The sequence below is a fragment of the Cladophialophora psammophila genome (genome assembly GCF_000585535.1).
Source record: "Cladophialophora psammophila CBS 110553 chromosome Unknown aczJe-supercont1.14, whole genome shotgun sequence".
Classification (NCBI taxonomy): domain Eukaryota; kingdom Fungi; phylum Ascomycota; class Eurotiomycetes; order Chaetothyriales; family Herpotrichiellaceae; genus Cladophialophora; species Cladophialophora psammophila.
In genome coordinates this window covers 305,265-329,255 of record NW_006912935.1, presented here as the reverse complement: position 1 = coordinate 329,255, position 23,991 = coordinate 305,265, and the positions used below count along the sequence as shown (strand labels likewise).

The 23,991-nt window shown below is 53.6% G+C and overlaps 4 protein-coding genes across 4 annotated transcripts; 2 read left to right on the top strand and 2 right to left on the bottom strand.

Annotated features, from left to right (window-relative positions):
* Nucleotides 1-5,340: 5,340 nt before the first annotated feature.
* A1O5_08665 (uncharacterized protein) lies at nucleotides 5,341-5,944 on the bottom strand (the record flags this gene model as incomplete). Its single annotated transcript, XM_007749246.1, has 2 exons — nucleotides 5,341-5,793; nucleotides 5,864-5,944. 2 exons carry the CDS (start codon nucleotides 5,942-5,944, stop codon nucleotides 5,341-5,343), a joined length of 534 nt encoding a protein of 177 aa, XP_007747436.1.
* A 1,613-nt stretch (nucleotides 5,945-7,557) lies between these two features.
* Nucleotides 7,558-8,414, bottom strand: A1O5_08664 (uncharacterized protein; the record flags this gene model as incomplete). The annotated part of the gene is made up of 2 exons (XM_007749245.1): nucleotides 7,558-8,181; nucleotides 8,241-8,414. 2 exons carry the CDS (start codon nucleotides 8,412-8,414, stop codon nucleotides 7,558-7,560), a joined length of 798 nt encoding a protein of 265 aa, XP_007747435.1.
* A 10,338-nt stretch (nucleotides 8,415-18,752) lies between these two features.
* A1O5_08663 (uncharacterized protein) lies at nucleotides 18,753-20,826 on the top strand (the record flags this gene model as incomplete). Its single annotated transcript, XM_007749244.1, has 3 exons — nucleotides 18,753-19,487; nucleotides 19,543-19,794; nucleotides 19,843-20,826. 3 exons carry the CDS (start codon nucleotides 18,753-18,755, stop codon nucleotides 20,824-20,826), a joined length of 1,971 nt encoding a protein of 656 aa, XP_007747434.1.
* Nucleotides 20,827-21,714: 888 nt separating this feature from the next.
* Nucleotides 21,715-23,178, top strand: A1O5_08662 (casein kinase II subunit beta; the record flags this gene model as incomplete). The annotated part of the gene is made up of 1 exon (XM_007749243.1): nucleotides 21,715-23,178. The coding sequence occupies one exon, from the start codon at nucleotides 21,715-21,717 to the stop codon at nucleotides 23,176-23,178; it is 1,464 nt and encodes a 487-aa protein (XP_007747433.1).
* Nucleotides 23,179-23,991: the final 813 nt, after the last annotated feature.

Genomic DNA, 23,991 nt, shown 5'->3' with positions numbered 1-23,991 from the left:
CTGGAGCGCGATAAACGAGAATCAAGTGTTCCACGCTTTGAACGATACAGCCCAAGACGTTTGGCAATACGCAGAGGAAAGACGGAGCGATTTCATGATGTAACTCAAGCCGGACAGTTGCAGGGGGCACAACAGGTCGATTTCGGGCCATGGGATCGAAATGCTGCTTTTGGATTCGATCTCGGATCCGATGGGAGAATGAGGCAAGTGGTTGTTCAGCCGCAATACGCCTGGAGGCTTATGTTCGATGTCATTCCCTCCACTGGAGCCCCTCCCCAGAGTCGGGCACAGCAGCAATGCTCGCATGACAGGCAGCGGGAGGATCAGTAAACGTCGGAAGGAAGCTGGCAGATCATCCGGAAGTGTTGTCCAGTGCCTGTCTGTAATAGGTGTCCTACCGTGATCTTTGGATCACCATTCAATCGTGCCCCTTTCGATTTTCGATTTCTAACTCGCATTACTTTGGGGCGTCGCTGCTGTTGTGCGAGTCTGCAAGCAAATAACAAAATCTCTGAATGATCTAGTTGTGTATGCCGATCGCAAAGTCACCGGTCTGGCAGTAGGTTTCACTTGGCCAATTGGTATGCATTGCTAGGGGCGGACGTGTTTGCGGCAGAGCCAGTGCAGCTATACAGGTGTGGCCATGTAATTTCAACTCGGGGTTGTAGCTAGAGTTTCCCAACCTCCAGGCGACGTCACAGCAAAACGAAGAGTCTACCCAGAGCTGAACGCATTTGGCGGTGGCATCCATGGCGGGTCAGGCGATGCCGTGGCACTTCCAAGGCTTGAACATGCTGGTTTGGGCATAGACTGCGGACCCTATCCATAGCTTGTGCATAAACGATGTTGGTGTGTTCAGCTGCCAAAGCAGAGTACGAAAACAAAGGAGAGGATCTGCACGATGAGACTGAAAACGATCGCTTTCGCCGGCCGCGGGGAAACTGCGACAGGTCCAGCACGCGTCGGATTCTCTTCTGGAAGAAGAAAATATCCGCCAGGTTCAAAAGGTTGTTGGCCATGGCCGCCCACTGATGGCTGGAGCTGGCAGGGGCTAAGGGAGACACCAGGCCTCGGTACGAGTTGAGAAACCAATGGTTCCCTTCTCTGCGGTGCGAGTGACTCGTCGTCTTTCCGACCAGCATTTCCAAGCATCGTCCTTGTGCATTGTGTGATTCGGAATCGATGGCCCATTCTCGAGCCGAGGCCAAGGGATCACCCTCGCTGAGCCAATTATGCAGGACAAGTTTTGATTTGGACGTTGCAAAACTTCTGAGAGAAGACTAAGTAGATTAGTCCCAACGGAAACGCCCAGGATAGTTCCATCCGTGATCGAGAAAAGAGAGTTGTGAAGGGTCTGAAGCTCTAACAAGTATGCTGTGTGTGTGCCCTACACCCTTTGAGGAGCCGGGGCAACCCGGGGAATGCATACTAACTTGGCCTCTTTCATCGTCGTCTGTCGCTGCTTTACGAGGTACTGCGTACGCTGGCCGAACAACAGTCCATGGCGCCAATGGGCCCGTTGGGGGCACTCTTCGGTCTCTTCGGACTCGGGTTTCGGAATCGATTTCAAGGCCAGTTCGTACCATTTAAGGCGCGAGATGCGAACCTGGAGAATCTCTCCAAACGCTTGTGCACAATACGACCGACATACGAAGAGCCAACACCTCCTCAGGCTTCTTTTTTCCTTTCTTTCTTTCAATGACGTGTCCTCGCAAGATAGACGTACCTTGAACGGGACCAAGGTCTTGGTCCACAGCCACTGATTGGATGGTGTAGGGATCAGGCGGCACGCCTCAGCTGTTCTCTTGTTGGGGGTCCAATGCGCTTTATTTTTGCTCTGCGAGCCCAGCACCGAGTCAATCCGTGGTTTCCGGGAGGAGCGTCCGTGCGCAAAGGGGGTCACTCGTTCCAAGGTTAGGCACCTGCGAAAAGATAGGAAAAGCGAGCGGATCCCTTTCGAGGCAGTTATATTGCATGGCGTTCTTGTCAAGAAAAGGGCATTGTAGACTGGTTTTTTTTTTTGGTTTTCTTTTTTTTTGGGCCAACGTGGAAAATAAAAAAGCGAAGTAATCCCAAAGTTTTGTGCTGACTCAACGTAACTTGTACCTGTTAGGGGGACTTTGCCTATATGTTTGGCCGGCATAGTGGCAGCAGACGTCCATTCACAGTGCACACGTCAGATGCTTGAGCAACTCGCCAAGCTGGTTGGGATGTCAACAGCACTTCCGGTCAAATCAGTCTGTCATTGGCGGTTCCTGTAGAAGGAGGATGGAGTTGTTTTTCGGTGGATGGTCCCCCTGGAGAGTTTCGCCCGGGATGTTGATTGCGACACAAGTGCATACGCCATTAAACGCCCGTGGTCAGTCTCCCTCTTTGTTGGTCTGTCATAATGCAGTCCCACATTCTTGATTGGATACCTGTACTCCCTCCCGAATATTCGATTCGATTAGTTATTCGGTTCATCTGGTGCCGTAACTGCCTCGGCCGTAGCTCCTGCTTTGATTCTCGAACAAATTTCCGCTATCAGTTTAGATGTCGAGAAGGTGGCCTTGCCTCAAGTTGTGCCTGAATGTTGGTCTCCAAGGGATCCCACCAGGCTCCCACCACCTCGCTACGTAAGTAGGGACATGCCATTAGGGCGCATTCCCAATGGGGAGATTTGCAGTGGGAGAAGCGAATCCCAAAAGGCATTGATCACGCGTGGGGCCGTTTGAGAAACCCGCAAGGGCTTCATCAGAACAGGAAGTGGGCTGGAGAGGCGTCAGTGGAGGGAGATTCCTCAGGCGCCTCTCCGAGATTCAACTGTCATGGGCCTGGGTGTCGTTTGGGCTTTGATGACCGCTCCACCATGCTCCAGCAAGCCCTGCCTTACACGTGATTTTCCCGATGCTGTTCGAAAAAGGAAGATGGATGGCGGGCCCCCATGCTTCCCCTACTTGGTACCCAGTAGGGCGTGCTGTGGCGTTTGCTCGCGCCGCAGCCGCCGTTTCGCCTGGGGCGTGATAGAATCTGGAAAAAGGTGGCTTGCCGGGCTTAAAGTAGCCTCCACGCTTCATGACAAATGCTGCTTGAGCGAAAATGCAACCTGGGAATGTCTAGTGTCTCGTCTTCGGCGCGACACGGTTGAACACTGGGCATTCTAGGCTCCCGTATTGATTCTGCTTCCAAGCACCAGGGCTCGCAATATTTGCCGTGGAGAGTGAGTTGCGTGGCGGCATGGTCGAGTCAGTTCGCCCGGGTGCACGAATGGTTGGCGACCTCCGGTTCAATGACGTTGTTCCTCTCCACAAACCGGACGGTCATTTCCAAATTCCAACACGAGAGAAGCGTATGCGCGTGGCCTGAAGAACAATCAAGCCTGCATGGGGTTTGGCATTGGGGCCTTGGAGTGTGCGCAATGCATCGCCATGGCTCGAGGCAATGACCAACAGGATTATGCAATCGCACTACTGCCTCGCAGTGCCTCGCAAAGATGCTGGATGGAACAAAATCACCTGTTGAAAGATTCCCCTCGGTGTATTCGGCTTTCCAGTGTCCAAGACCGTGAAGCTGGAGATCGACTCGGCTCCACAAAGAAAGGCATCAACCTAGTGTAGTTTTAGGGCTGCATGTCGGCAGCATCAGATGCTCCGTGTACGGCCGTGTCTGCGCAAGTTGCTCGAGGCCCTGACGGGCCCTACTTCTCTTTCCCTGGCAGCCTACTTGCCTGGCACAAGACAACAGCAGGAGCAGCGTTGGGTGCCGAGGTATATTCTGTCATCCAGAAATGGCCCCCAAGGATCAAAGACACGAGTGTTACCGTCAATTCGACAAGGCTTCTGGCTGGCACCACTGTCAGCCTCGTACGGTATGGTCTGGTAACGATACCGCCTGTGTACTGGGTGTGTGGCCGTGTTGAGCGTTTCTCGTTTCTGCGGCCTATGAGTAGACGCTCCCCGGAATATAGCCTAGCCTTGCTCACTCTGCAAGCATATTTGGCATAATATGTCTCTGGCCTGCTCACGACTTCATCTGGCCTCATGCCTCAAGCTTCGTGATATGCTACTGCACGGCTTTAGTCAGGGCGGGTTTTGAATGTCGTCAGTTGGCTTCTCCGGCGTGCCAGGGTGGATTCCACCTCTTCTCCAGTCGTTACCGGTAGAGGACGAAGCCTCGTGCAGGGCGTGACTAGTTTACTACTGCGTACACCGTATCGATCCTTTTTCCGACCGCGAGACGCACAAGCCGAGAGCCTTATGAGGCATTTACATGCGTCCCTGCATATTCCCACTCCTTGAGTCCGGAACAGTGTAATCTCCATCTCCACGGCCACTTGGCGGAGATAGGCAAATGGCCATCGGTAACTTCGCTGCTACGTTTTCTCTTGTGGATGTAACGGACAGCGCATCTGATAGAGCCAAGTGCGTAATTTCCAACGAGAACCAAACCCTTACGCGACCCTTTGCAGTGCGCCTTTCGCAAAGTCCGCTGAATGACAGTCGTGTGTACATACCCCGTATACCGTAGGGCTACGCCAAGCGAGCTGTGTCAGCCTATTGGCTTGGAGTGAGAATTGCCCTTCTCGGTAACAGAAAGCGAGGGCATCTGTAGCTTCGCACAAAGGCTGAAGGGCGCATGTAACGTCAAGCCGGACAGTCCCATTGACGCCCTTGTCCTTTGCCCACCTTGGCTGTAAAGATTTCAACCAATTTTGAGCTGCTGATTAGGCACACACGAGGCTATCGCCATAGTCCAGATAATCTGGATGCGGATATGTCCTTTTGCTTGGATGCTTGCACGCGGTGGAGATGATGACCTTACTCAGCCACGGAGCCGCACTCGACAACGACGAGGGGAACAAGCTTGAGCAGTGCCCTATTGGCAGGTAGCGACCGACGTCCTGTGCTGTTCCTCATGACAGGATAGAACTTCAAGCCCACAGTTGCTGCAAGGGTTGGACGAGATGGAGGGGGGCGACTATGTCGACACTTGTTGTGACAGTCGCTGATTCGGGTTGCGTGTGCTTGCTCTGCGGGAAATCGACCGATGGCCAACAGCGATCCTCTAGGGCAAACGTTGAACGCACCCTGGGGCAATACGAGGACGAGCTGCTTCTTCTCCATATCGTTTGCCCCCCCAGACCTGCCTCCACAAACATGTTAGTGCTCCTCTGTCCAGCCATTTCCTGATGAAGCAACATTCGTGGCAACTCGGGCAGCTTGACTGTGGTTGCCCGCCACCGCCGGCGACACTTCTGCGGGCGTTGCGGTCGAGGCCGCGACAATGGAATGGATGTGCAAGTGAAATTGCCCGTGTTGCGATCCAAAGAAGCTTGCCAATCTGTCAGCTCTTACGAATCTTTCAAGCGGACCAACCACCAAACCTCCTGATCATGATGCTGACCATCTTGATGTCGCTCAAATCCAGGCCCTCGAGCCTGCTGGTCGGTTTGCCACGGAATGTGGGTTTAAAGTGGTCCCATGGGATGAAGACAGACTGGCATGAAGCGGTAGTAGGGCTGTCGATCCCGGGGCGGCACTTGGATGTTGAGAAATCATACTCCCAAGATGTCGTCGACTGTTCACGGCCGCCGACCGGATTGGGAGGGAGAATCTCATCTTTGAGGATCAGCGTGTAGACCTTGTCGTCGGACTGCAATGGATCGATCGAGACCTCGACTCCTGCAAACGAACTTAGGTCCCAGTGTTGATCGTTGCCGGTAGTCCGCTGGGAGGCAAAGCCAGCCCCGCCCAGAGCATCGATGTCGAGAGTACCGTGGAAACAGGCGGCCGTGCCACGGTTTTCCAGATAGGACTGTCAGAAGAGTTAGTCAGTTGAGGTTTGCGGACATGTCCCCGGCGCCTGATCCAGCCATTTCGCAGACCTTGTCGTGGACGACACCGCGCGAAGGGGCGGCAACAACCTCTCGCACCCAAGAACTGAAAATGCAATGGTCGTACCACATACCTGTGATTTACCGCCGCGAACCCTATCGTCGCTGGAGGTCCATAGATTGAGATGCCAGCCCCTAAGCCCACGCCCAAGCCCAAGGCCGATGGAATTAGCACTTATCCGTTTCCTAATTGGTAGGATTGCGCCACGCCGCAGGGAGAACAGATATTACAAAGGGGGAAAAGTGGCACTGCCCGGCGATGTCGAAAATAGCCGCTGCTTACATATTCGGCCCAAACAGCTCTCGACGCTGGCTTAGCGGTTCCATGATAGCGATTTGGAAAAGGTGCAATTCGGCACATGGGTAGGAAGGATTCGAAGGGTCCATGGTCCCCTTGTTACCGTCTCGATTCTAGACTTTCTCGGCCGCGGCCGCCGCGGCCGCCGCGTGCTTTTCAGGGGAGGCAAGAGGGTTTTCCTCAAGGGGATCAGGATTGCAGCTGCTGAGATGTGATCAAACTCCCTGTTGGAAGATCCAAGCGAGAGGGCGTAACGTACGCAGCGTGCCAACCTAGATCGATTGAGCCAGCTTGGGAAGGCGGTTGTCCTGAAACGATTCGGCGACTCTCTGGTCCTTGGTCTCTTCGCGAAGACTTTCTTGCTCGCCCAGGCGAACGTTGGCTAAACCTGATGGAGAAATGGCGCACACATGCGGCTGGTAGTTTCTTCTTGTCGTCTTGGGTAGTGGCCGTTTCCTCGTTCCTGCTGCCTTCCTCCGTGGTCCCTTCTGCAACCTCACAGGTTGCCCTATTCAGCTGGCAGGGCTGAATGCGAGGCCCGCATCCCGCGTGGCCATCAGGGTCCTTCAGCGTCCCGCTGCATGGCCCCGAGTCACATCCACGAAAATCGACGAGCAAGCAATAAAAGGTTCCGAGACGTGTTTGGTCACCAATACATTCATTTGAGTGGGAGGATTCCTCTGCCACGACTAACTGTTTGGATTCCCGATCGGGCTGCTGGGCCCCCGTCGGTAGTATCGGGGACTGTACTCCTCGCAACACACCAAGTCCACCCGCTGTTTGTTCTTGTCCCTCTGCTGTTTTGAGCTACTTGTCGTATCCAGAACACCTCCCCGAGAGCTGGCTTTTTGCCGCTCCATGGTCACCACCCCTCGCCTGCCCCCTTTGCCTGCCCATCGAAGGGCTTCCCATTCGAGTCTAAAAAAACCTTTTCCGGTAAATGGGCGTTGGAGCCAGGTGAATCATGACACAATCCGTAGCAAATGCAATAATCGCTCCCCACCCGTGACCGTACGCCGTTCAAAGAACCTTCCAGCTGTCGTGGAAAGCAGTCATGCAATTATTTTGCGCCTGCCATGGTGCCCGTAGTGACGACAATGAGCGATAGTTGCTTGCCAATCAATCAAAAATAACATGTCGGACCGTGGGGTCAAGATCAACTGCAGCTGATGTCGAACAAGTGAATGTTGGGGCTCGCCGTCCTTGACACGGGCGTGAGCGGGACATCGAAGTAGTTGGGCGAGTTGTGAGCCGAGTCCATCGAGTATGGATCTGTTAGAGGTGGTGTCTAGCCAGAGGAAGTCAGCATTTGAGCTGGGAAATTGGTAATGTGGAAGCCGATGATTTTTAGGACTGAGCCGCGCCAGAGAGACGTTTCTTTTGCTGCTCAGATGTGTGGGCTGGAATATGAACGAGAGAAGAAAGTGGTGGGATTTACATGAGAATTAGCCCCTGAGTATGCTTGATTTGAGGGCATTTCCAGACCGGCTAGCGAGGCATAGTTCATGCTGAATGGACTTAAGATGTCGTCATCTCCAAACAGATGGTCCTGCTTCCCGTACGCCGAGGGCAGCATGGCCGGTAGCGTCGGGGGCAGACTCGACGATGAGACGTCTACGGGATATTGATAGCTCGAGTAATAGCTGGTAGTGTTGTCATATGTGGGGTGTTGCTGGTGCTCATAGTGGAGATACGCCGTGGTCGGCGGGTATGACGAGAAGGTAAATGCGGGTTGCGAGTGGATTGAGAGATGGCGCCCGGCCGGAGTGTCAAAGAGCGATGAATGGTCATCCAAAGGCAGAATCTCTGGCGATGCTCTCGGAATCTCGTGTTGTGACACACTTGATCTCGATGGCTGGCGGGCCATGGTTTGGGTTTGCTTTTGGGGAGACGCTTTGGCCGGTGTAGTAGTGGCCAGTTCCGAGTGCTGCTGCTCGGGCGAGGCAGATGATGACCCAGCACGGCGCTCTAGATCTTCGAGTCTTCTCTTGAGCTTCTTACGATAATTTCGCTATTCCCCGCGTGTCAGGAATCTTGACAAGACTACTGGCAGAAAAGAACAGTATTTACCTGAGCAATCCGATTTTGAATGCGTCGTCTCTCTGCCAGGTCAGAGATCTTGGTCCAGTCCTCGTTCGGGTTCGCCGATGCGCTGAAGGCAGAGCTGCTGGCGTGGGTGGACGCATATCTGGAGTGGCCGCCCATCGTGACTTGAGGATAGGAGTAGCTTTGACTCCGATGCATGGTGAAGTGTGATGGTCGAGGGGTACAAGGAAGGACAGTGATGGATCCTAATGGGAAGCAAAGTGATTGATCGGGATCTTTGAGGTTGATATTGGGCAAGAAGAAAGAAGATCTAGATGAATGGTGAGGGTGTGTTCACAGTCTTAATAGTTTCTTTGCGATCAGGGAAGCTAGTCAATCATATGTATGGCCAGGACAATGGGTGTGCATGGGACGCCCCAAAACCAGGTCCCTTGATATATAACATAAATTACCGCTTTGCCTGGATGGAGGATAGTGGGTGGCAGCAGGGGATCGGAGGGGAGACATGGGCCCATGGCCTCTCAAGGACGCAAAAGTTCAACCGGGGGGTGCGTGCGTTCAACTCCACTTTCTTGAGGGCGTTGGAGCCACATGTGCTGCTGCTGTGAGGTTCCAACCCATGCCAGTTTCCAGGCCAGCCCACCTTGCCCTGCCCTGCGAGGCGGCGACGCGGGACGACAGGGGTGGGGAGGAGATGGAGGGCGAGCAGAAGAGCCAGGATGGTTGACCGCCCCGGGCAGTGGCAGGGGATGCTGCAGCGGTCCTGACCAGGGCATGGATAGCGCGGCCCACGGTGGTGGAAGAGGAGACGAGGAGCGAGAAGTGGACGCAGTGCACAGGGCTGCGGACGAACGAGGAGGCGGGAGGAGACGGAAATAGTGATGGAGGATGAATTTTGGGAAGAAACAGCAGAAGTGCAACGTCGTGGCTGCTGCGCCCCTGGCGTGACGCTAGCCACCTTGGGGTTAGGCACTTGCTGCTCTGAATAGTGAAAGTCGGTCTGCACTGAGGCAGCGAACGGCCACCTGGTCGCTCCCGACACTCTCCGCCCGCCTTTGTTTGGGTGCCAGTGCCCAGTAAACTCAACTGGGGGCGCCCCCCCTCCCCCCCTCCCCCCCTCCCACTAGCCACCCATACCTACCTGACCTCCTCCAAGTGCCCCAGCAGCACAGCACCAGCACAGCACAACTCGCTGGGCGAGGGCACCTGGGTCTAGGCAGGGAATAATAGGTAATCGCCCAAAGGGCCAGCAGGGCCCTCCGGAATCACGGAGCCCCCAGCAACCCAGCGCCACCGCAGCCTGACTCTAGGTACCGCTGTACGGAGAGTCCCTACAACCGCTCGCATTATATCCGGACTCCCGTACCTGCCTAACCAACTGGGCACCTACCGAGCTACATGCCTAGATGGCTCTCTGCCTCTCGTACGTACTTGCGTACTTCGTGACCAGCGACCTGCCTTTCGTGGTCATTCTTTCGACGCACGAGCACTTTGGCACCGTCTTTTCCTCGCCCACTTCCTCCACCCGTGATCACTGAGTGAGCTTCCCTTAACAAACCTCACCTCACCACATCCTCAATCTCCCACCCCTCCTACCCACCACACCAAACAGCAAAACGAATCTGATACTCCCTACAGACCGAGACCTCCCCTAATCCTCCCGCTCATTTTCCGCCCTGTGATCTCGGTCGCCTCTCGTCCCCTCTTCTCGTTTGGTGCTGCCCTGCCCTGCCTGGGGCCCTGAGGCCCTGCCGTCTGGTTGTGCCGTGGTCGGCTACCAAAACAACCTGCCCCCTACCGTCAAGCGTCCCTACGAAAAGCGAATCGCAGCCCTTGCGCCCCTTACCTCTTTGGTCTCTCCCCCATTCGCCTACGCCCACGAGGGCCCCACTGACTATACTAAAGAACGAGCTTGGCGGGCGCAATATGGACGAATTGAGTAATATCCCTCTTGATACGTACCGGGGGCTGTATGTAGCTTCCCTGCCAATCTGGCACACCACAGCTAGGGAAAAGGGCCCCCTGCCTCATCGTCCATACCATGTCTATTCCAGAAACTGCGTCTACTTGGACACCTCGCCTGTGCCTGGCCTTATGGCCCCCACGACCTTACTATTTACCCCCGATTGAGCGATACGATACCAAACGGTGCAGGCTACTGGAAGATACCTAGTTCCTGAAGCTGTACAAAACCCTTTTTGCTTGCTGACTCAACTATTGCTACATAGCATTAAGCCGCGGCAATAGTTCCTATCAGGTACGAGTACTCCGTACGTACCTGCTCTACTGTACTCGCAAGTGAGTTACATGAGTTGCAGTGCTCCTAACACTCCTATCTGGACTCCGTAATAGAGCTCTTCCTAGTGCGCCTTCTGCTTTCAGCAACCACCTCAAAACCCGCAACGCAGATGTGCGCGGTATCCAATTAACGCCGGCAAAAGCCGCAATCCCGGCCGAACCCTTGGATGACAAGGTGATGATTACTTTCGGGGCGTGAGATTCGACGCTCGAAATGAAATTAATGCTTCAACCCAGCTCCGAGGGCCATGGGGATCTCCAATGCACAAATTCTTGAATTGCGACCGCGGGCTGTCGGGACCTCCTCTGTTGTGCACGCCCGTCCGGAGAACAGAGTCTACCCGTCGGAGCTCGGTGGCAGCAGTTACAACCGCGAGCAATGACATAATTGCCTCAGTTGCCGAGAGATATTGCCAAATAACTTGACCTTCCCCAGGGTTGCCTGGCCTGATGATTAATGGCGTATCTAGCTACCTTCCGAAGGTCGTCTTGTCACTGTCTGGCGCTTGTGTCTGTCCATTATTCGATCATTCAGCAAACAGATTGCCACCAGACGTCCACCTATGTCAGCTCGACGCATGGGAGAGTCTTTTGCATGGAGACTTGGGCGACCTATTTCCCTTTGTGTTGGAATATTGACTTTGGGTACTCCATCAATTGGCCGCAGGCCTAACTCGCCACAACCTCTCTTCGGTGGATGTCCTCGTTGATTTGGAAGCTCCCTTTTCAGGCTGCCCGCGAAACACCTCACCTTTCTGTGTCATGACCTCACAGCATGGTTTTTGATGTCTGTGGACCAAGATCCATGCATCATTAGGTAAGTGGCCTCCTAATTTCCCGCGGAACTCAACCATGTCGAAAGGTGCCGACTAGTTGTGGACCACCAGTCGCCATCCTCCAGCCACCTCGGTTTCATCCTTTTTTTGAATTTATATCTCCGGCATTCAACCTATGACCGCGGTTTGCCATTTAGAGAGTGGCTGCGGCGGGTGGGTGGCTGCGCCCCAGCTACTAAAGGCGGCTATTTCAAATACTCTACCCTATGTTTTGCCTCGATAGCCTCCAGCTGGGGCTCCTCAACTTAGTACGCTGGATAGTCTCTCTTGATGCAGGAATACCGAGTACGCGAACAGTTACTGGGTTGCGGACAATTTTAGATTATCACCGTCCTGACCTCGGGAGAGTCATGGCCAGCACACACGCAGGACTCAATAAGGCAGCGATCCAGGATACACAATACCGAGCTCTCAGCCGGAACCGCACCTTTCATGACAAGTCGTTCAGTCGTTCCTGCTTAATTGGGCCATTACGCTCGGATGACCACTATGGGTACCAATAAGATACGTCAACGAATCCATCTCAGCCCTAAAATACCTACCTGCCTTATCCAGGAACTCACCCTCAGCTTTAGCTCCGCGATCATTGGTTTCCAGGGAGGTGGTACCGGGACCGTTCTGTAGCTGCCTTGGTGTGGGGACAGTGGTGTGCGCCTTATCAAAAGGACATTCTCCAGGTTCCTCAACGTTACATGCCTGTGGCGGCTCGAATAGGTAATTAATGGAGCCACCAATTTTCAAAATAAGGTGGTCAGAGATATGGGGTCCTCGGAAAGGTGCTGTGTCATCTTCTGTGTGGGCAGCAGAGATGATTTCGCCATGACTCCAGAACTTCAGATGGCCACGCTTTCGGTTCCAAGCACCAGAGTGCTAACAAATAGCAGCGTCAACCCGAACCAAACCTGGTCATTGAATCTGAAACAATCTGCGAAATTACAAATGTCAAGATTCGTGCTGGCGTCCGTTCATGCACGATAATACTAGTGGTGCTTGAAGGCTTCCCGGCGGCGTTTTCATCAAACGTCCAACACGGTTGACAGAAACAAAGGCCCTCAGGAGGTATCAGAACGGCGTCAGACCAATATTCTCGGGACAGATACCCATTGGCTAGGTTAGCCAGGTAAATCGCATAATTAATTAAGCAGGAGCATGGCCCTAAGCCCTCTTTCCCCATCCCGACTTCCAAATTGAGCAACACGACCCCGTCGGTGATGATTCGGTTGTCCGCCAATGAGAGCATCAGTATCCCGTCAGCCTTAAAGGGTGACCCAGTACCGAAAACAGCTCGAAGGATCATTACCGTTTGACCCCGTTCACACCAGTGCGCCACACCCCTTCTGGTATTCGGGGGCGAGACTAAGTACGCCTCAAGCGTCTGAAGCGTGACAACTCTCGCCAGCGGTCAACCAGCGGACCAGCGCCACGGGCTCCCGCAGCGACTAGCACTTGACCTAGCGCAAGCGCCAACGCAACGATCGCCCACCCTGCATTGCCTTCCACTGGCTGACAAAGGAAACCAAAAATAAAGGACCTCCAAGGTAGGTGTCGTGTCGATCCTGTGGTCGAATCCCGCCGCTGGTGGCTGCAGCTGCATCGATCAGGTCACCAGCCGTTGGGCTGGGCCACCAATCAACCGACCGAGGCAGTTTGACCAGCTTTCCACGCCATCCCCAAGAGGCACTGATTTCAGCGGGCGATTTGCACGGCCACAAACCCTCTCGTATATTCTCGAAATGTGAGTCGCCAGGAAACCGCGCAGGTTCGTGGTGTCCGAAACGCTTCAACTAAGAAATTTAAGGTACGAGCCATGTCCTTGTAACCAACGCTGCTGTAACAGGTGCTGGCTGCTTTTGGCGACTTTCCAGAAGCAGAACGAAGAAGCTTGGTACCGTACCAATACGCAAAAAACGGCCCTTGGAGCTCGCGCAAGCTGTAAGTACCTTGACAATCCCCCTTGAGGAGATCACCCCTAGCGTGAGACCCTCAACAGAAACCTTCCCAAACCCTTTTTGGTAGCAGGGGTGAATATTCCAATTGGCTCGTTCATAAGCGTGCCCCGCCGGCCCCACATCTATTCCTTCCTACCAATCTATACCGGCCCCCAACTTACCTAGCTCTTGCGCCCAAGTACGAGGCGTGTAAACAGACGATTTCCCGGCAGAAATGCCGAAGTCATTGGGGGAGAAATCAATCACCCCGGCTATTACGCCCTTGCCAGTGCCAGCCAGCCAGCCCTCCAGATCCACACCCACCAAGCTTGCATTGATTTGGGACCCATGAAGAGAGATATGAATGACTTGCTTCGCTTACCCATTTACCTATGTACTCAACTCCCCGCCTGATTGGTCCACCCGGGTCTTGCGCGTTCGTTTATTACGGCCTTAGGCCCCATGCTGCACGCATCAAGTACCATTCCTGGAAGGAAGAGCTCGCCAACCCATCCACCAATTACAGCTCTGATTTTCCGTCTCGACACTACCAAGTACTTGTAGAGGACGCTCCCTGTTCGGTTTTGATGTTTCCATGCACCCTTCGACAATCGCCGTCTCCTCCTTCTTGCTTCCCCCCGAATCACGTTTTGTGCCCGGTGACATGGAACCCCCAAGACTTCTCCCCCCCTCCCATGTACTTGCTGCAAACCACTACCTACCTACTCCTTGTAGGGAGTATTTGTAACCAGGCTGAAGAGATCCAGGGGCCGGGTTCACTGAGCCCGTACCTCCCTAGTCATCATCGTAGTCGTCGTCGTCGTCGTCGTCGTCGTCGCTGTCGCTGCTGTTGCTGGGTTCTGTTTGCCGATGCTTGGTCGCTTGCCCTTGTTGTGGCAGGTTGTTTTATTCCAGAAGCCCTTCCTTCTTCCCCGTCCCGTTGTACACTACCTATGCTCTGCCTGCCCTCCCGATAAACGCCAGGCCCCTCGCCTGGCCCTGCAATATTTGAAATATTACCCAGTAATTAAGGGGGCGTTTTGTTGATCGCCGAAATTTGATGCTCTTGTGAACCGTTCGGGCGGTAGTTCATTCGCGTTGTTTGTTATGTTTTTTGGTGGGTTTCCCTTTCTTCCCCTTGCCTTCCCCGAACACCGAACAGAAACCCTGCTACATAGCTATCGCAACCCAACCTTAGGTACGGCTCGCCCTGGCACCTGAGGTCGGCGACAACAGCTCCGCGACATCGGTGGGCAGGGGGTGGCGACATCCTGTCCACCATCATCCGTTATGGAGTTCAATCGCCGTTTAGATTTCCTGGTTCTGTCAAAGCAACTCATCATCATCATCATCAACATGTGGGCAGGCAAACCTCAGGTAAGGAAGGGAGGTGCTCAGAGGCTGAAAAGTTTACGTGTCCTGTCACTCTCCTTCTCCAATATCGCCCGATCGTTCGACCGGCGGGATGTTGCTTCTCAAAAGAGTTGTTTCCACTCCTCCCTCGGTCATTCATCATCCACCATTTGCACGCCTACCTGGGCTGGATGCGGTGTATGTGGGCGTGTGCACACCGTAAACTCACATTACCACCCATTCACTTGCGGCTTTACACGCCTCGTGTCGGCTCTGTAGATCTCTGCCAACACGCCATCTGGTACCACCCCTTTGCCCGTTCTGGTCACGGTGGTGGTGGTGGCCATTTGGAAATGATTACCTATTCTCCCCCCTCTTTCAATCAGTGTGAGTGATCAGTTGCCCATGAAACGCACCCAATCACCACCTTTTGGCCCCTTTATTGGAACTCACCCTACGGGCGTAAAGGTCACTTTCATACCTCCTCTTGATTGGGAGGCTCTCTGACATAATCCTCCACACAAAAGATCTCGGCTGAGAGGATCGGTATTACCAGTGAGCACAACGCCCCCTCAACCCTCTTGTAAAAGAGGCAATAACCCCCCCAAGGCCTAGGCGGTCTCAAGGTACAATTGTCATCCTGGGGGTGGATGTGGATGGATTCATCCCAGTCAAGAAGGGTAAAGGGGGGGGGGGAGAGCTTCGTTGTAGGGCTAGAACGGGGCTGGGGGCGCAAAGCTGGTTGACGCGGGCCCCAAACTCCCGAGTCATATCTGAAATGATCCTTCGAAACGCAATGCGCGGTTGATCGCTCTCCAAGGAAAATCCCAATCCTTTAGCCCTGCCACCAAAGGGCGAGCAAATTACTGATCAGCAAAAGTCCTATTCCACACTCGTTCCCGCCCTTATGTCAGCCCGTCGGGAATGTATTGGTGATTTGCTGCTCGCTGTCTCCAAGAACTCCAACGGTTTGGGTGCGGCCGTGGCAGGCATCCTACTTGTTCGTCCTTTTCGTCTCCAAGGGATCCCCCCTCCATTGCACATGTCCGTCCGCATGCAGAGCGGGCGGAACATCACTGGTAAGCGCTCTGGTTGGCTCCTGAGGCCCTTGGACGGAGAAACGCATTCGCTTCCCTTGATGCATGGACGGGGAACAACGAAAAGGAGAAAAAAGTGTTCGAACGATCTCGACGATCCTTCCCAGACGCAGGCCGCGAGCTTCTGGACTTTCTGGGTGCCATGGATATGCTGGTATGCAACTGATACAGGACCTGCAGAACCCCAAACACGCCAATGCGATGGGGATCAATGTCCCGGCTTCCGACGATCGAGAGATTTGGACAGTGGTGTTGTGCCGGTCGTTCACGAACTGCACGGCAAGTGAAGTTGTTGATTGCAGCGCATGTCTGCCTGGCATACCTGTGCCAGGCGTTGGAGCCATTGCCGCAAAGGGTCAGTTACTCTGATGAGGTGGTTGGTTTTCGCCACCGGCCAGAAACAGTCTTGTCGTGCCCAGGTCCAGACGTTTCAGTCAGCCAATGTAGGCGAATGTGTTCGTGGGTCAATTGATAGTCCAGAGCCCGTTCTCATGCTCAAGCAAAATCCTTCCAAGCATGCATGCGACAGTAGGAAGCGAGACCACGCCGACTGTGTAAATATCTCCATCGGCGATACGCTGTGCCACATGTCGTTCATGCTCATGTGTGGATGCAGTGAAAAGGGGGTAGGAAGAGACATTGAGCCTTCCTGCGAACAACGCAGGACCCGTGTGCTCCCACTCGGCAGTAGTTCTTTCGGCAGTTCCCTGCAACACAATTGGCCCGATCCACAGTCTAGCCGTCTTCGCTGGCCTTTCCTGAACGTACCCTTCCTCGCACTGGATCTCCTGCAGTTCCGAAACAGTTCCGGCAAAGGGGAATTTGGAGCCAAGTGATGGATGAATCTCCACGAGAAAATAACCGCCCAGTTGAAACTCAAAGAGCTGATAAGGGAACCCAGTGCTCCTTACCTAATTCACGCTTGGTATAGGTTGTGAAGACTGCGTGTCTGCAGCCTGCAAACGTGCCTGAAGCTCCGTCCCAAAAGAAGACAAATAATGATTACTCTCCGGCAGAATTCAAACGGACCCGACTTGCTTTACACGTCCCCTGGCGATGTTCCGGCTGTCCGTCTCTGTCGATCGCGGCTGGGTCCCTGGCAGCAATCCCAGCATAACGGAAACTTCGTCCTTCGAGAAGCATGGGAAAGGGGTCGCCTGAACTCTGCTGGCTTGGGTATATCGAAGGAGCAGGGTATGCATTCAACACCAAACCCCAGCAAACTATCTTCCTCAACGCTTCCGCTAAAGGACAATGCACTGAGAGGGTGTGGATAGGGGTGCAGTGTTGGCGAAAATTGGCATCTTGTCAAGCCTGAAGGCAATCAGTCCCAGTGTCTCTGTTTTCTCTCACCCCTTCAACCGTTTGCATCTGTGTTTGGGCCGTTCACAAGGGAAGGTCACTAATGGGGCTTTTGCCTTTCAGGCCTTCTTTGGCTGGCAACCTAAACGCAGTCGTTTGCAAGATCCAACAAAGGGAGATGGATGCTTTCCAAGATGTGTTCGGAGCATTCTATCTTCCGGCGTGTTACAACCGTCGGCATGAATGTCTCCATGGAACGCCTGAATGCTGTGGCATGTCGTCACTGGCTTTGAACTGAGACCGCAGCGGCACTAAGGCCTAGTTACCATATTCTTTCGAGGAGCGTTTAAATGCAAGGCCTAGACATACCAAAGCTTAGGGTCACAGGGGAGGTGGCCGTGGCCATACCTGAACTGCCTGATACAGTATCAAGTGCGAAACAGAATTGAGCGGGAAAGGGTCAAAAGGACGGAAATGAGATGCTTTGGCAGATAGGATGAATGCATTGCTGCCTCGCTCAACTCTGAGACGGGGAGAAGCAAGGATGGCGTGTCCGTACGCGTGCCTTGGGGAAATGCAATAAGAAATGCCTCGTCTCTTGAGAGATAGCGAACCTGGGACATGTTTCATGTCCGCCTGTTCGGGACAAGAATGTTGCACGATGGGGACAGTACCTGGTGAGATTGTTAATTTTTGGGTAGAATAATATAGAATACAAGCTAAGCAGCTTCGACAGGTATTGATACCATGTCGACGACGTACTGTCTCCATCCGTAGGTAGGACAAGGTGCTGCTCAAAGTGATAGAGAGCGAGCTGGACGGGAGCAGACGGAGCTGGACAGGTTTCCCCGCCCTCTCTCCGCACACTAGTGAACTAGTGTGCTGTTAAAAGCGAGTTTGCTCTTGCTAGCATAGCTAGCCTCACTTACTCTGCCATTCCGGCGGAGATAATCCGTCCCGGTCTTTTCCCTCCAGTTTCTCCATTCCCCCAGTGGCCACCCGGGTCTCGCTAGGCCAGCCCAGTCTGCGCTCGCCTACGCTCGCACCCGCTGCTCCCAAACTCCCACCCCCTCTCTTTCTCTCTTATTTCCGCTGCCCTCTCCAGCGCATCAGCCTCGCCTCTCTGTTAACCGCGGAAATATCTCCACGCCTATCCACTGCCCTTTCAAGAAAGCTCTGTTGTAGGGGCGCCGGCTCGAAAATACAATGGTTTCCTCCAGCGTCGCTACTGCCACTGGCACCGCTTCAGATGCTTCTCCTTCCCAATCGAACGGGCATGGCGAAAAACGCAAGGCCGAAGCTGACCCAACACCGGAGAGACAATCCCACACGAGGTCGAAAAGGAACAGATATATCTCGATTGCGTGGTAGGACCCCGGCGGAGACAATACCCAAGAGAAATATGATGATTGAGTATGCTGACATGGATTCTGTCAATGAAACAGTAATGAGTGCAAGCGGTGAGTTGCTCTCTCTGTTGCCCACCACCGGCTTCGTCGAGATGAATACTGACATCTGTCAACGACTGTAGGCGCAAAATCAAATGCAATGGGAACACTCCTTGCCAAAGATGCGGCAATCTGAATCTTGAGTGCATCTATGCACCAAACTGTTGCACCAACTCGCTCAAGGACTCTGCGTGCGTGGTCTCTTGCCTCGGCTGCTAAAGCCAGTGAATTTTTTGATTTACTGACCTTGGGATTGGTTAGTGAGTTCAACCAGATGCGTGAACACATCGCCGCACTCCAAGAGCAGGTCAATGACCTCTACGCCAGCCTGAACGAGTTGCGAAGCAAATCCGACTTCGCCTACGCCGGTGCCATCGACCCCCAGTTCTCCCATGATGGCTCAAACCGTTCCATGTCCGCCTCGGTGCCGCGTACGCTACCTCCCCTTATATCGCCAAAGAGAGCCCAGCCCAAGGCCTTGCCTCAATTCCATGGCCCGACAAGCACAGTGTATGGATTGGATGTGGCGAAATCTTCCCTACAGACCATGGGGATCACACATAATGCGCCGGACGATGGAATGATGTCTCGTGATCGGAGCAGGGCAGCATCGCCTATCATGATGCTTCCGGCTCATCCTAGTAAAGACCCTCTCTGGTTGATTGACCATTCAGAAGTAGTTCGTCTGTTGCGAGTCTATGAGGAAGAGATTGGCATCATGTACCCCGTGGTGGATATCGACAAGGTGCTGAAGCAGGCGGGTTCATTGTACAAATTCATTGGAGCATCTCTGAGAACCGGATTGGGCCAACCGGGTCTCCCAGGTGCAGACACATTTGACGACGAGGAGACCACTGTTTTGAAGATGGTTCTCGCCATAACTTTGACCGTCGAAGGACACGGTCGCAGTGAATTAGGCCAGAGATTCTTTGATGCTGCAAAACCGGCGACTGATCTGAAATTGGTTACGGCTCTGGACATCAAGTCTGTGGTCTTGACGGTCTTGACAGTAAGAGGAAGCCCGTTGTGCTACTAACGCCACGCGATCTAACATCCGTCAATAGGCCACTTTCTATTTCCAAAAGGACGAGGAGGCTCAGGCGTGGCGATTTATTGGCATCGCAGCGCGCATGTGCATTGAGATGGGCCTCCACAGAAAGGACTCCCTGCTCAAGTCCTTTACGAATGAAGCTGAATACCAGCAAGCCATCCGTATCTTCTGGACGGTCTACGCGCTCGATCGGCGCTGGAGCTTTGGCACAGGCATGCCGTTTGCATTGCAAGATGCTGACATTGATCCTGCTCTGCCCGAACCAGTAAGTTCCCTTGATCTTTCCCAAGTTCCTCGTTGATCCAGAGAGCAGGACGAGAGCCATCCATACTTGAAACACATTACCAAGTACAACCAAATTGCTACAAAGGTCTGGTACCACAACCTCGCGTACGAGGCGGGGCAAAATACGAAGAAGGACGAGATTGGGTTCCTGGATTACCAGATCCTGCAATGGTACGCGCAGTTACCTGAACCATTGCAGTTCAACAGTCGAGACCTTGCCAGGGAGAACGAGATACCTGGCCGTGGGGTGCGCCGTCTCCGGCTCTTGATGTATTTGCGGAAGAACCAAGCCCGAACCTCTATCTATCGTCCCATCCTTCATTCTGCTACCAGCATCATGGAGAACCGGCACTACGCTCAGAATGTGATTGACGTAGCTAAGGACACTATCAACACCCTGACGGCGGTTAACCAGATGTCTGATATCTACAAGACCCAGCAAGTGCTGTACAACTACTTCCTGGTCCAGGCACTTGCTGTGCTCTTCCTGTCGGTGGCCCATGCCCCGGCCGTCTTTTGCTCCCAGACCAGGCAAGAGTTCTACGCCGCAATTGAGATTGTCAAGGGTTTCAGCACCAAGTCTCATGTGTCCAAGCGACTGTGGCGAACCATCCGCGGACTGAAGGACATGGGCGATAAGATCGGTCTTCTGGCTCGCGGAGGCAACGGCATGAATGACGCGGAACAGGACGCTCACTCAGATGCCGCATTAGCAATGGCTGGACTTGCCGGACACAAGGTTGACTTTCAGCAAACCTATGGCAATCCAACTTCGAACCAGACGAACGGCAACCAAAATCAGCAAGAGCTAGGAGTCAGCCCAGATGACGCACTGCAAATCACGAATGAATTATCCAGTCTGTTTGAATTGGCAGGCGGTTATGGAGCTACGACCCCAGGGCCGGACACGTTCAACTTTGTGGGCGCCAACGGGGAAATCAGTATGGCAGAAGGATTCAATGCCTTTGGAAATGAGCCGGAATTTGCCAGGATCATGAACGAGTTATTTTGAGGATGAACGTGGCAATCGGGATCATATGGCACCCCACAGATGAGTTTGGTATCAAGGAAACGATCTCAGGATATGATGAATGCACAAACGTGATTGTAGATTGCTGTCTATCTGTCGCCCTTCATGTCCTCCTCTAGCACGCCCAACCTGCAGGTCCAAAGTAAGACATTCCTTGGACATTCGTCTTGAATCACATGACCATGTGCCAAGACCGCTTGGGTCGTGGGTGATTGGTCATGATTGGACTTCACTGCGACTTCCATTTCGCAGTCGGGCGCATGTCAAAAGTGCGGCCGTGGAATTCAGATCCAGCCGTCCTTCACCTATTATTCCTCTATGATTTCGCAATCAAGCACAGTGATTTACCTTTGCCTCAAGCACGCGGAACGGTGCACGTTGCCACGCACAAGGCAGCCCAAACTGCTCTTTGGGTGATTTCACCGCCTGCCTCAACCCTCCTCCTGAATCAACACAGCCCGACGAGGCACCTCCTGGGTCGATCCGCCTCTTCCCTGCCCATATCCCCTCGTGAAAACCCCCAGAAGGCAGGCAGCGAAAGCATCTACGAGACGTCACGCCCTGAGAAACAAAAAGAACCGTGCAATCCTCCTCCATGCCGCCCCCCGTTCCAACCTGGCACTTCTCCTGACCCCTCCCACCCCGCGCCAGTCCTCTCCCCAGTCTTCTCGTCGTCTTACCTTCCCCTGGGAAGCTAAGGCCTCACAGACAGAAGATTCTCTGTTGAACACGACTTTTTATCCCAATCTGTCTGCCGAACAGGCCTCCGCCCTGGCCGCTGGCCTGGACAGGCTCGAAATTGCTTCCGAATACTCTGAGTCCCTCTACTACCAGCAATTTACTAGCTCCTCCGCCACCCTCTCGAACGCAATGTCTCAAACGTCGTCCCAGAGTCCAGATAGCTGGATCGGCACCTTTTGTAATTTGGTTGGCCATGAATATTTCGCCGAAGTCAGTGAAGATTTCATCGAGGATGATTTCAACTTGACGGGGTTGCAAGCTCAGGTGCCCATGTACAAGGACGCGCTGGAAATGATACTTGATGTGGAGCCTTCAGAAACCAATTCTTCAGCACTGTCAGAAGAGGAGGAGGAAGAGGAGGAAGAAGAAGACGATGGCATTCTGGGAGACGAGTTGGACGAGCCAGCTGCTAATCAAAATGGGACGTCGAGGCGGCAGTCTGGCGGCCCCGCCGGCGGCAGAAGACACGGCCGTACCTCCTCTGATACTTCTGTCATTGAGTCATCGGCGGAACTTCTCTATGGTCTGATACACGCTCGATACATTACTTCAAGACCTGGGATACAGCAAATGATGGAGAAGTACGAATTGTCGCATTTTGGCTTCTGTCCTCGGGTGTATTGTGCTGGAGCAAAAGTATTACCTGTTGGGCTAACGGACACCCCGGGCCAACAGACGGTCAAACTCTTTTGTCCGAGCTGTTTGGACGTCTACACCCCTCCGAATTCTCGATTCCAGGCGGTCGACGGTGCCTTTTTTGGGACGACGTTCCCATGTCTGTTCTTCATGTCCTATCCGGATCTCGACGTTGGCCCGGTCAAGAAACGAAATCCTCGAGACCCCAGCGGACAGGCAAATGATGACCTTGAAGGCACATTGAGTCCCAACGAAGGAAACGCAACGCGTGGAGGAATAACGGCCAGTAGAAGTTCGAGCTTGACGTTGCCTCAAGCTCCACCGATCCCTGGTATCACATCTGCGAAAGACGAGAAGGCATCAGGAACTTCTGTTGCTCAGACCTCGTTACCTCCGCAACCAGCCACAATTAATGGGATCGCGACGCATAACCTTGCACCAGGTTTAGGAAAAGGCAAGATCTATGAACCTAAAATTTACGGCTTCAAAGTTTCAGAGCGAGCGAAGAGTGGGCCTCGAATGCGCTGGCTCCGCTCAAAACCTCTGGACATCAATGAGCTCGACGAAGCGAGAATATGGCATGAACGATATGGTGGCACCGTTGATGGTGATCCGGATGAGGAAATGCGGCGTCTACCGGGAGCGAGACAGGACAACGAAGACGACGATGATGCAGAAGAAGAGGACGGGGAGGAGGAAGAAGGGGATGACGGAGGTGGTGAAGCAGCTGACCAGGACGGAGATGCGATCATGGCCACTCAGGGTCAGAATCAGGTGGCCAGCATTCATAGTAGTCAGCGGGGCAAGTCAAAACGAGAGCCTGATGCCGATGGGGATGCACTGATGGCAAATCAAGGTCAAGGCGGCAATCGAGGCAAATCCAGACGAAAGCCGGGGACAAGAGGTCAGGGAGTCGACGTCTCTGTGCAGCAGAAGGGCGAGGGAAATTGGATATGAAGACGACAGGAAATGAAGATAGACGGCTGATGATGACGATGCTGACGATGAGAACAAGACTGAATGGGAAAGGGTGACCCTAGAAAGCCAAACGCCGCGAGTGAGCATACCAACTGACCGTGTGGATGAAACGAATAAGGAAAGAAGTGTGTGTTTGAGTTAGCAGTCCACCAAGGCGTCTACTCTGACAAGTTTAGTGATTTTCTTTCGCGGCAGCTTAAACAGCAATTCAGAGCTCGCGCACTGCTCCGGAGCACCTTTGCCAGCTTGTGAGAGGAGAGAACAGAACGTACAGGTCTTGGATTTTTGGGTTTCTCGCTCGACTCGCCAACCTCTTCATCTGCCGCACAGTCAGAAGTCGCTCGAGTGCGTTGCAATCAGAGGAAGAATCTGAACCCAGGAACAGGCAACAGTCATCAACAACAACAGAACCAGCATGGAGACAGGGGCCGCTAGAAGACACAGGAACATAATATGGCCAAAGATTCGCAGACGGCAACACGAGAGGAGCAATGGAGGTCAATTGACGTCCAGGATCAATCAAGGCCGGGAAGCAAGCGAATGAGAAAGCGCAATTGGAGTGATTTGGGATATTGATTCAGATTCTGGCAAGAGGACGGACTTGATGTTATTATTATACATGGTGGATGGATGGGGCAAGGGCAGTATCTGGCATCGACACCCTCCATTACATCCATCCATTGTCTTCACTCCTTCACTTCCTCTTCCTCTTCCTCTTCCTCTTCCTCTTCCTCTTCCTCTTCCTCTTCCTCTTCCTCTTCCTCTTCCTCTTCCTCTTCCTCTTCCTCTTCC